This window comes from Euphorbia lathyris, chromosome 2, assembly GCF_963576675.1.
Source record: "Euphorbia lathyris chromosome 2, ddEupLath1.1, whole genome shotgun sequence".
In the NCBI taxonomy this organism is placed as follows: Eukaryota; Viridiplantae; Streptophyta; class Magnoliopsida; order Malpighiales; family Euphorbiaceae; genus Euphorbia; species Euphorbia lathyris.
The window spans coordinates 14,936,603-14,948,613 of NC_088911.1; the positions used below are offsets into that span (position 1 = coordinate 14,936,603).

Genomic DNA, 12,011 nt, shown 5'->3' on the forward strand with positions numbered 1-12,011 from the left:
CGAGCTAAAAAAAATAAAGACTAAAACATAAATGAGAGGAGAAAGAATAAGGGAACATGAATAGAAAGCAAGAACTAAGAAAATGACTTTAACGATGGCGGTAATGACAGAAAGCTCAAAAAGGAACCAAGAAGAAGAAGAAAGTGTAGAGATCTATCTTTGGAGCACATTATTGATCATGAGACTTTTAAAGGTGCAAATATTATGTTTTCATCATAATGATCATTTAAAGGTTCAATTTGAAAAAAAAAGAGTAGTTATACATGAGATAATTATATTTTGCATCAAATCAAAGATAATTGAATGCATGAAATATATGTTATTGAACTTTTTATTAATTTTTTTTTTTTTACCTTATCCATTTCAATAATGAAATTATAACTTTAATAATGTATTTGCATAAATAAATAAATAATTAATAAAATCGGCTGCTATTATTAAAAAAGAAAGGGTAATTAATTTATTAGTCTCTATATTTTGACAAAACACACGGTTTAGTCCTTGTATTTATAAAAACACATGGTAAGGTCCCCAACCTTTTTCTTAATGAATTGTTTAGTCTTTTCGTTTGTTTGTTAGATTTTTTACCGTTTATGACTTCGAAATGACTAAATTACCCTTTACTATTTACCTTCAAACTTTAGAAGAGGAAATCCAATTTAAAAGAAGAAGCTATTTGTATGGAGAACAAGAAAAAGAAAAGACCCAATGCTTACGAATTTGAACGATTAAGAAGAAAATCAAGAAAAAGAACACTCAAAGTTGATTTCAGATATATATTAGAGTTTAAAGGAAAGGAAAAGAAGAACGTAAATCCAAATTGACTAACAAAATATTCATAAGAGTCTAACGACAGGTACTAAACAGTTTATTGAGAAAAACGTTAAGGACTAAACAGTTCATCGAGAAAAAGGTTAGGAATTTTATGATGTGTTTTTTAAAATACAAGGACTAAACAGTATGTTTTGTCAAAATATAGGTACTAATAAATTAATTACCCAAAAAGAAAAAGAAAAAGAGAAGAAGCGCATTTCGCGGGTCCAAGTCCAAGAAACGAACTTCTTTCTTAAATTTGAACTTGGATTGGAAGTGCTCTGTAATTTACTGCATTTCCTGCTTCAGCTCCTCACTCCTACCGATAATGGAAGCTGCCAACCAGGTTACCTGTTCTCTTCGTATTTCGCTATACACAGAATATATATTTCTTTTCTTATACTTCGTTTTTAGTTTCAATTCTGAATCTTATATTTTCAATTTGTTTAGCAGAGAAATCCGGGAAATTCATCGACAAAGCTTATTCTGTATTCTTACTGGCAGAGTTCATGTTCATGGCGTATCCGCTTTGCTTTAAACCTCAAAGGTATTTCTAATACTCAACACCATTCTACTTTTTTTGTCTAAGCATGTATGTTTTTACAGCTGAATTTCAAAATTGATTTCAAATTGTCTGTTTTAGATTCGTTTTTTGTGAGTGAATCAAGATCTAGGTATAGATATGCTCATGTGAATTTATTTATTTATTTATTTGATTGTTTCTCTTGATCTATAATGCTCCTTCTGCTTGAAGATGAGACTCTTATGGATTGGGTTTTATTTGATTGTTTTTCTTTCTGAATGTGAATGAACTCTCAGGGCTTTCCTACGAATATAGAGCAGTTGACCTTTTAAAAGGCGAGCAGTTTTCTCCAGGTGAGCATCAATTTGTGTTACCTGCTGCTGAATAAAGTTTAGGAAAAGTTTAGCCTTCATTATCAAATGAATTAAGCAGGTTAATTAGTCTATACTTCTGTTATTGGAATCTTATATGATTAGTGAGTGTTATGCATGAATCTCAGAGTTCGAACGATTAAATCCTCTCCATTATGTTCCGGTGTTGGTTGATGGTGATGTGGTGGTCTCAGACTCTTATGCAATATTTCTGGTTAGTTTTCTTTAGGCCTAATATATTCCTAGCCCCTCAAACTTGTTCAGAAAAATCTAATGACCTCTCTAACTTTAAACATGAACTAATAATTCTTTGAAGTTACTTAAATTGACACAATCAACCCCCCTAAATCCTATGTGGAAGATAGGTCTCTTTAAGCAAGTTCAGGAGACCAACAAGTCACTTTAAGCAAGTTTATGGGGTTAATAGGTTGATTTGATTGTATGGATTCAAAGTTTTGCTAGTATTCTTCACTTCACAAAGGAATTCGTGTTACTTATTTTGCTAGTATTTGGAAGAAAAGTATCCTCAGAAGCCATTATTACCAGATGATCTTCAGTTGAGAGCTATAAATCTGCAGGTAAGATGTTGGCTTAACTCTTCCTTATGTAAAGGTGATTTGTGAAGTATAAATCTATAGATGAATACGTTGTGCAGATTTTGTGCTATGGTTTAGATAAAGCTAAAGCTAAATGACTTGGTTTAGAAAATCGAAATCAAAATAGCATGAGACGATGAAATTCAAATTTCATTTTCCTATTATTATTACAAAGATGAAGAATATGCTTAGATATTCATTTGAAAGTTTGTGCTGCTTTACAAAGTTATCCTTCTTGTGCAACCTTGATAATCATTATGTAATGTTGCAGGCAGCCAGTGTAGTTAACTCTAGCTTACAGCCTCTTACTACGTTGTCATTACTGGTATACTATTTTTCTTTTCCATAAATTATTAGGAAAATGCATATTTAAGCCGTGATGAATTCAATTTTCACCGATTAAGCCGTGTTCTTTTAAATAGATACATTTAGTCCTTGATCAATTATTTTTTAATGCATTAAGCGTTGATCTTTTAATGGATACATTAAGCCATTGATCATTATTTTTTAACACATAAAACCTCTATTGGATGGCTCAGTTATGTGTATAATTCAAACTCCGTTTAGCATGTGTGAAACTGCAAGCATGTCACTGTCCGCATGGAACTTGTTGTAACACGTCACCTGACACACAGATCACCATGTCAACTACTTTTTTTTCTAACAACATGTCATGTAAACCCCTAGAATAGCCTTATCACATCAACCCCCCAAACTAACTTTACCCCAACTCCTAAAATTAAACAATCAAAGTTAGTTTAATTGTTTTACTTTAGGCGAAAAAAGACGTGCTAGCAGGTCCATGCACGCTAAAGGGAGTTTGAATCATACACATAATCCAGGCATCTAAGTGGGGCTTAATGTGTCAAAAAATAACTGGTAAAGGGCTTAATGTATATATTTGAAAGATCAAAAGCTTAATGTGTTAAAATTAATTGATCAATGACTTAATGTATCCATTTAACCAATAAAAATTGAATCGATTAGAGGCTCAAATATGCATTTTGCCTAAATTATTTGCATTTTTCTCTCTTTAATTTCATACATGGATAGACTCTCCTTGACATCTTTTTATTTACATAGAGAAATCTTGAAGTGAAAATTGGTCCTGAAGAGACATTCTTGTGGGCTCAGTCTGTCATAGAAAAAGGTTTCCTTGGTAAGTCACAATGTATTTCTTTCTTTGCATGTGTTTTCTGAAGAATGGATTATTCTGTTATACTCTTAAACTAGAGCTTTCCTTTGTGATTATTTAATTGTACATTCATGCAAAATTATGGTATCTTGCTGATGCCTTCTTCTGATGTAACGTTTTATGCTTTTTCTACAGCCCTTGAGAAGTTGCTGAAAGTTTTTTCTGGAAAGTATGCTACTGGAGAAGCTGTATACATGGTCTCTTTCCTTTCTTAAATCTTTTATTGGACAGACTAAATTTCATAAGAACCTCAATGCTTCTTCCTGCTTTTGAATATGTTCTTCATCAACATTTTAAATGCTAGAAAAGGGTAAAAACATCCATGGCCCCTGACCTAAACTTGTTTTCTTGATGTGAAAATCCTTGATCGCAACATTGTGAAACATTAAAGTTCAAATAAGCAAAAATCCGTATGACTACATCATTGACTCTTTTTTATACATGTCAGAGAAAATTATGTCAAATACCTATTTTGTGTTATCATTTGTCGGAATATAAGATATATGATTGGGCCTTAACTATCAGTTCGAGCTTTTAGTTCAATCGGTTCCATGACATGGTATCAGAGCATCTAGGACCAAACGGTCGAGGGTTCGAGTCCCGCAACCTCATTAATTTGTGGAATTAAATACACATGGCGGGACGGGCCTGTGTTGTGCACCTTGCAAGCCCAAGGGGCATTTGCGTATAGGGGTGTGTCGGAGATTAATATAAGATCTATGATTAGGCGTTAACTATCAGTTCGAGCTTGTAGTTCAATCGGTTCCATGATATCATTTCGTTATTTTCTTAGCAATTATTGTTTTAATTTGGACTATAACATTACAGAATGTAAAATTTTAAGGATTTTTATACCAAGAAATGAAGTTTAGGGGCGATAATGTTAGTAACACTAAAATTCAGAGGCTATGAATGTAATTTACCCGGTAAGAAATTGATATATAGTTCTTGAAATCTAACAGAAAACTAGCAATGCTTTGCTAAAAGGGTATTTTAGTAGCTGCTAGAAAAATAATTACTGAATATCTTTTGTTTCCAGTCCGATGTGTTTCTAGCGCCACAAATAGCCGTTGCTATGATGAGGTTCAAAATGGATATGGTAATACATTTTCCTTCAATTGTTTCTTTTCTTGAAGCATCTCCAAGAGACTTAGCGCACTCTAAAAATAATATAAACAATTGACTCTTAGTGATTTAAGAGTTTCTAAGACATATTATCTCTAACAATACTCCTTGTATTCACTCCTTATTCATTATTTTATCATTAAAATTATTAATTGTTGCTATATTTACCAATAGCGGGAGGAGAGAAACTCCTTAATAATAAATTATTAATAAAAAAATTGAATTAAGGAGCCATTAAGAGGTGGAGAGAGACTCTCTATTAATAGAGGATAGAGAGACTTTTAGTGATTTGAAGAGCCACTAAGAGGCTGTTGGAGCTGATTTTTCATTCTCTCTCCTGAAATTTTAACTTAAGAGCCAATTTAAATGTGTGTTACAGATGCTCTTGACTATTTATACTTACTACTAGTCATGTTTTGTTCATACAGACCAAGTTCCCAACTTTGAGTAGGATATATGAATCATACAAGTCCTTGCCTGAGTTTGAAGCTTCATTCCCCACTAACAACCTGATGCTGCAGGAATATTCACATGGTCATCAAGGTCCATGTGATCAAAACCGCCTGATGCTATGCATTGATCAGTGTTCAATAACAAGGCGGTCTGGATCGTATAAGTCTCGTTTAGGCGCTCAAATTAAGAATTTGTTCCAATTTTTTCTGCCTAAACACCCTAACTGTTTTTTGGCTGTGTGGACGGCGATCAAAATAAAAAAAATGTTTTTTTTTTCATTATTATTTTGAGTTTTTGCTTTATTATAATTTACTTTTGAACATTATCGCGTGATTTTGGTGAATTAATGATTATTATTTTTGGATATTTTTGTTTAACTGAGTTCTCCATGATATGGTAGACTATAAGGATATTATTTTATAGTTTTTGGTTAATTATATTACTTATTTTTTACTTAGCTTTAGTTGTTTCAATATAGTGTTATTGAAATGTTTTGTACACTTTTTTTAAGGATATATGTTACAAATATACATATATTCCTATATTATGTTATTTTACACTATTACTTTTAGGATTAGGCTATGCTTACTTTTAGATAGTACAATATATATTTTAATTGTATTTATATAACAAAAAAAAAAAAACGCAAATCCGATAAATTCCCATAGTCCGATTAGTGCCTATTTTTACAACCTTGGCATTGATAGCACTATCATAAAGGTATGGAAACTTTGATTTTAAAGCTGTTGGAAATTGAAACTCTCGAAAACTTGTATTTAATGTTTCAGCCACGTTTCTGTTATTTAAAAATAATTGGAAACTCATTCTAAGAATTTGAAAAGTTATTTACTGGGATGTTATATATATTTTTGGAAGTAGATTAATGCTAATTATATGTTCTCTAAATTCCAAATATTTTCCAAATCATATTACAAGTTTTCAAAATAAAAAAAGAAAACTCTTTTTGCGTTTTATTTATGACATGAGCCAAACTTAAAAATATACTTAAAAATCAAAATTTAGTATATAAAAATATAAATTTAATTAGCAATATCAATAGGATATGTTAGGTGGGCTATCCTATTTCTATAAATCCCAAAACATGTCCTCAAAATAGGCAGGTTTTGGTAGGTATAGACATTGTTGAGTCGGACGTGTACCCGTGCCCTCAAACATGTCTACTTGTATGTAATTTTTTAATGTATATATATAATGAGCCTACATCCTTATACTTTTAAAGTTTTATAAATATACTTTTGTATTTTTATTCTTTACATATTTCTTCCATGATTCCGTTTTTTTTATATTCTTTAAAACATAATTTCTCGATATCTGTTTCTGTTTTCATGTAACATAGTTTTTCTAAATTTCTTTTCCACTTTCTAGTATTCTTCTCCCACTTTTTTCTCTGACGTGTGGATAATGTTTATGTTGATCTAGGTTCAATTCAAAGACTGAAAAGGTCTTTAGTAACTTTTAATTATATTTTATAGTTATTTTTGTTATTTTAGTAGTAGATATAAATTGTTTGATTAAAGTCGAAACAAAAATACCTCAACCAAACAAATTTGAAGTGTTATATTTTACTTCTCTAGACTAGAAAATGAGTATTGTTAATTAGCATTAGCTTTGTTGTTGTGACATTCTTTACTATAGTATAAATACTATGGACATCTCAACTAGAAACCTAAAAAGATGTTTTTGTAGTGTTTATTAATAAAATATTAGTGCACGTCGATAGTAATCATAGGCCCGTCTAGCTCAGTTGGTAGAGCGCAAGGCTCTTAACCTTGTGGTCGTGGGTTCAAGCCCCACGGTGGGCGAATTTTGAGTGCGTTTTTTTTTACTACTCTTCTGTTGCCTATTTTTCTTTTATCTGTATATAAAACTGTTAAATATAGTCGTGGGTTCGAGCCCAACAGTGGGCGAATTGTCTTTTTTTTTTTTTTTTTTTTTTTATTGCTATTTTGCATAAAAATATATTAGTTATATAAATTTTATAAGTATCTCGCCAACTCTCTGAACTTGTTTATTCCGTAACAACTAAATACAAAAACATATTAAATCTAAATTCTAAAAATACATCTTAATCTATTAGAGAGGTAATTTTTTTCTCTTCTCCTACCCTTCAAAATATTGTAAGAGTTAATTTTGCAGGTTTGACAGATCGAATGGATAAGAATATAGAGTTAGAATCATGGTTTTTGTATTTAGTTGTTACAGAATAAGCAAGTTTAGAGAGTTGGTCAGATACTTATAAAATTCAGGAAGCTAATCTACTTTTATGGACAAGTTCAGAAGTTTGCGATATGAAATAATCAAGTTTAAGGAGCTGGTGAGACACTTGTAACAACTAAATACGAAAATATATTAAACCTAAATTCTAAAAATACATCTTCATCTATTCGAGAAGTAATTTTTTCTCTTCCTCTACCCTTCAACCTATTATAAGAGTTAATGTTGCAAGTTTGACAGATCGAATTGATAAGAATTAAGAGTTAGTATTATGGTTTTTGTATTTAGTTGTTACGAAATAAGCAAGTTTAGGGAGTTGGTGAGACACTTATAAAGTTCAGGGAGCCAATCTACTTTTATGTGCAAGTTCAGAAAGTTTGCGATACGAAATAATCAAGTTTAAGGAGCTGGTGAGACACTTATAAAGTTTAGGGAGCCAATCTACTTTTATGGATAAGTTCAGGGAGCTGGTGATGTATTATGCCTTATATATATATTTTGAACTATCCGTTGCATAGTTTTAAATTTGGGATAAGGCGCAAAAATACTTTTAACGTTTTCCGTGAGAAGTATTTTCCCCTAAGATCTAAAATGGTACAATTTTACCCTAAAGTTAACAATTTTGGTCAATTTGATAAATAATTCATGAAACTGTCTTCTCGGTCATGAACTTTGTTATCTCTACTTCACACGTGCGTCATTTTATCACTCATTAGTAACAGACCACAAACATATGATTAGACGTGAAAAAAATAAAATAAAATAAATATACTATTTTTTTTGTATGAGTTGGATAACAAAATTCAAATATTTTGCCGAACTTATAAATATTAATCTCCAATTTTATTATTAAAATACAAAAAATATTTTGCTCGTGAGTGTAAACATTAGGGATATCTTTACACTTTATCCCTTTAAATTCCATTCCTGTTTCCCGTTTATCTTAACGGATACATAATTCTTATCTCATTTCCATTCTACGTAATTAACGGATACCCTTGAGGACCATTACCCTTAGATAGTATTGACCCACGAAGTTCATCCTAAAAAAATTGAAGTCGAGAACAGAAAAAAGAAAAACCATTTTACTTCCGAAGACGATAGATAATTGAAGATCATATTTTAATTGCTCCATAATCTTCTCCCGTTTAGAAAATATATTGGCAATGAAGAACGTCAATATCCAATGAATGAAGTGTTTAAATAAATAATGTGATTTATCTTTTTGAAATTCGTAACGAGTATATTTTTAAAATTTTAAAAAGTAATGTATAACGGGGTGTTTGTTAGAAATGATATAGAAGGTGGGATAGGGATAAAAAAATGCGAGATAAGTTATCCGGTGTTTGTTTGGCAGATAGAAAAGTGAGACAGATGAGGGATAAACCTCTTATTCCTCAAATCCTGTACCTAGGAGGGGTTGGTATAAGGAGGTGGGATAAGCTTCTGCGATTTTAATAGGATGAAAAAGTCAATATTATCCCTCAAATTAATGTTATGTAGTTTAAATAAGGTTAAAATAGTAAAATGTATTATTTTATCCATATCCCTATCTCTATCCCACATACCAAACATTGAATAATAATTCTCGAGTATCATATTTTTATCTTTATCCCAATCATTTATCCGTGTCCCTATTCCAACCTTTATCCTGATCCCTATCCCAATAGAATACCAAACGCCCCGTTACTATAAAAATTAAAGTCGACCCTAGATATACAAAGCTTACAAAGGAACGGATTAAGCAATGAATGTGTTTGTGATCAATTTTAAAAAGGTTATTTAACTTCTTTTTGTTTTAATAAAGTGAAATGTGTTGGAAAGAACTCCGCCACCTGATAACTATCTTTATACCATGGACAGTTAAAAAGATATATTGTTTTTACTGTCACGTGATAGTTTCAAACAATTGAATTAAATAAATAATAAATATATTTTTTTTTGTTTCTATCAGACTTCCATGTTCTACGTAAAAGTTAATAATTTTCCATATGACTGTCATGTTACTATTCAAATGGTTTTTTTATCTAAAAATGATCAGAATGATTTTATTGAAATAAAAATGACCGTCCCACCCAAAATTCAGCACTTTGCGTGGAAACTTGTCGCCGAGGCCTTACCATGCGCAAAAACGCTGCGAAGCCGTGGAGTTCCTACGGAACTGTACTGCCTGATCTGTCGAATTGGAATTGAGGATCTAAATCATGTCTTTGTGTCTTGCCTTGCTGTTACAGAAATTTGGGAGGCTGCTGCACTTCCGGTTCGATGGGATAAAGTCCAAGCTACAGATTGTCGGTCTTGGCTGACCAACTATTGCTAGCTCTCAGGTGTCGACGACAGCAGATGGGGAATTATAATTTTGTGATGGATCTGGTTCAGACGCAATGTTATGGTACATAAGGGTGAATTGATTAATGCCGACACAGTGATAACTAAAGCCCGAAGCTTCCTCAATGATTGGAACAACACGGACGCGCCACAACCCTCGATTATCCGCAATTGTCCTCTTGATGCTTACAAGGTTTAGTGTCCTCCTCCCGAAGGGGTCATAAAAATTAATTGTGATGCCGCATGGGGGATAATGGCCTTTCCACAAGTGTCGGGGTGATTGCCCGTGATGCGCAGGGCCGGGTTCTGGTATCGGCTGGGATTCCTGCACCGCCGTGCATCTCAGCGGAAGCCGCAGAACTCATCGCGATTCTTGAAAGCTTGAGGCTGGCACGTGACAGACAATTCTCACAAATTCTTGTGGAATCGGATGCTAAAACAGTAATCTCTGCCCTATCAGACGGACCGATACCAGTCTCCTCACTGCACTTTCTTTATTTGGATATTCTAGATTTTGTTTCTTCATTTTCAGCTTGCAATTTCACTTTCATTCGTCGGGAGGGAAATAATGTGGCTCATTGTTTAGCTAAATGGGCACAAAATATCCCTTCTATAATAATTACCTTAGGTGTTGTCCCGATTCACATCCGACATACCCTGTGTAAGGATTCTATTTTGATTTAATATATGTGATTCTTTCCCTAAAAAAAATAAAAAGAAAATGAAAGTTGAACTGTATTGAAATTAAATATAAATTAGTGTCATTTTTTAAATTAACTTCAAACTTTAATAACATGATGTATTTAATCCGATTTTTTTTTTTTTTTAAGATCAAATTCGTTGACTATGGGGGTTCAGTTTGGACATAGTTAATCTAGACGTACGCATATGCTTGCACATATTTACTTACATTTAGTGACGAATACATTATTACTCAGTTGGGGGGCCGATTTTACATGTGCGTTCAGGAGTTTTTTTTTTTTTTTTTTGCTAAATCGAACTTGCTTAATCTTTTTTTTTTGTATATATGCGTGTTATAATTTGAATGGTCAAGAACCAATTTTAAGTATTAATATACAATTTCTCAAAATTAAGCTAGATTTCGTTTAATAGTCCTAACAGTAAAAAAAATTGGATTTAGGGAGGACTGAACATGTAAAAAAATTAAAAAAATTTGATTTCAGATGGCCTATCAGGCAAAAAAAAATTAATAATTTGGATTTAAGGAGGCTAAGAGACAAAAAAAAAAAAAAGAAATTTAGATTTAGAAAGACCTAACAGGCAAAAAAAAAAATTAAAAATTTGGATTTTGAGAAACCTAACAGACCTAAAAAAATTAGAAATTTGGATTTATGGAGTACCTAATAGGTCCAAAATATTGAAAGTTTGAATTTTGGACAAGCTTAACACGCAATGGGATTTTTTTTATTAGTTCAATGTTAGTTTCTAGAAAAAATTATAACATTTTTAGTTTTAAAATTTTAATTTAGAAATTCAATTGTTTGAGTCTCAAAGTAAATAAACACATAAATTGAGGGGGAATTGAACCTAGGACATTTTAAAATAAAACAAGTGGTTTTAACCATCTCATCTACCTTTAAACAATGAAATATTAGTACATAGAGTTTATATAGACTATTACTAGTATTAGAAGGGGCCGAAACTACTCGTAACTAGACCTGTCCACGGGTCCGGGTACCCGTCCGGCCCGCCCAGGCTCGTGTCCCTTGGGCCGGGCTTGAACAATAAAATTTACTCTTAGGCCCAGCCAGGCCCAGACCCGCTAAAGCCCAAATATTTTATGGACGGGCTTGGGACATATGAAAATTTCATGGTCGGCCCAGCCCGGTCCGCCTTATTAATATTAATTAAGAAATTTACATATTTATAATTAAATGTTTATTTTAAGTATAAATTTGATTTTTTATAATTAAAAATTATGTATATTTTTTAGGTGGGCTTATATGGGTTGGGCTTGGGATTTGATTTTTAAACCCGAACCCAGCCCGGTCGAGCCCGCCTAAATTAATACTGGGCTGGGCTGGGCTTGGGACGAGCACTTTTACACAAAACCCCGTCAGGACCGAACCCGGCCCAGTCCGGCCCTTGGACAGATCTACTCGTAACCATGGAAGTTCCGGCGGCCGGAAGGGCCAGACCCCCCGGCCCTGTGTCTCTGCCCCTGCATTTGATCTAGATGCTTGCACATAAAATGCGAATTTATCTTGAAAACTTGAATGTAGTAAATTCCGTCATGGCTTCCTTTAAAAACAAAGTAAGATTAGTTTGTTTTTCTAAACCAATAATACAAAGACAAATCCCATTGTTTTAGAATTTATACGTTCTACCTGCTAATGTTTGTACTAGTCATT

General features: G+C 32.5%; 1 protein-coding gene and 1 non-coding gene across 4 annotated transcripts; both read left to right on the forward strand.

Annotated features, from left to right (window-relative positions):
- The first annotated feature begins 1,031 nt into the window (after nt 1–1,031).
- Nucleotides 1,032–5,453, forward strand: LOC136216800 (glutathione S-transferase 2-like). Of its 3 annotated transcripts, none has more exons than XM_066003358.1 (10): nt 1,032–1,159; nt 1,267–1,360; nt 1,633–1,689; nt 1,836–1,921; nt 2,214–2,285; nt 2,575–2,628; nt 3,387–3,462; nt 3,634–3,695; nt 4,538–4,597; nt 5,052–5,453. In XM_066003358.1, exons 1-10 carry the CDS (start codon nt 1,142–1,144, stop codon nt 5,364–5,366), a joined length of 894 nt encoding a protein of 297 aa, XP_065859430.1. In that variant the 5' UTR covers nt 1,032–1,141; the 3' UTR covers nt 5,367–5,453. The 3 variants fall into 3 exon arrangements, with proteins under 3 accessions (XP_065859430.1, XP_065859429.1, XP_065859431.1); XM_066003357.1 differs by having other exon boundaries at nt 1,054–1,159; nt 1,264–1,360; XM_066003359.1 differs by having other exon boundaries at nt 1,054–1,159; nt 1,264–1,360; nt 5,145–5,453.
- Nucleotides 5,454–6,826: 1,373 nt separating this feature from the next.
- TRNAK-CUU (transfer RNA lysine (anticodon CUU)) lies at nt 6,827–6,899 on the forward strand. Its single transcript has one exon. It is a non-coding gene; the product is annotated as a tRNA-Lys (tRNA).
- Nucleotides 6,900–12,011: the final 5,112 nt, after the last annotated feature.

Coding starts and splice junctions, on each gene's coding strand:
- LOC136216800 (XM_066003357.1), top strand. Junction 2,286..2,574: donor TGAGAGCTATAAATCTGCAG/GTAAGATGTTGG, acceptor GTAATGTTGCAG/GCAGCCAGTGTAGTTAACTC. Junction 2,629..3,386: donor TTACTACGTTGTCATTACTG/GTATACTATTTT, acceptor TTATTTACATAG/AGAAATCTTGAAGTGAAAAT.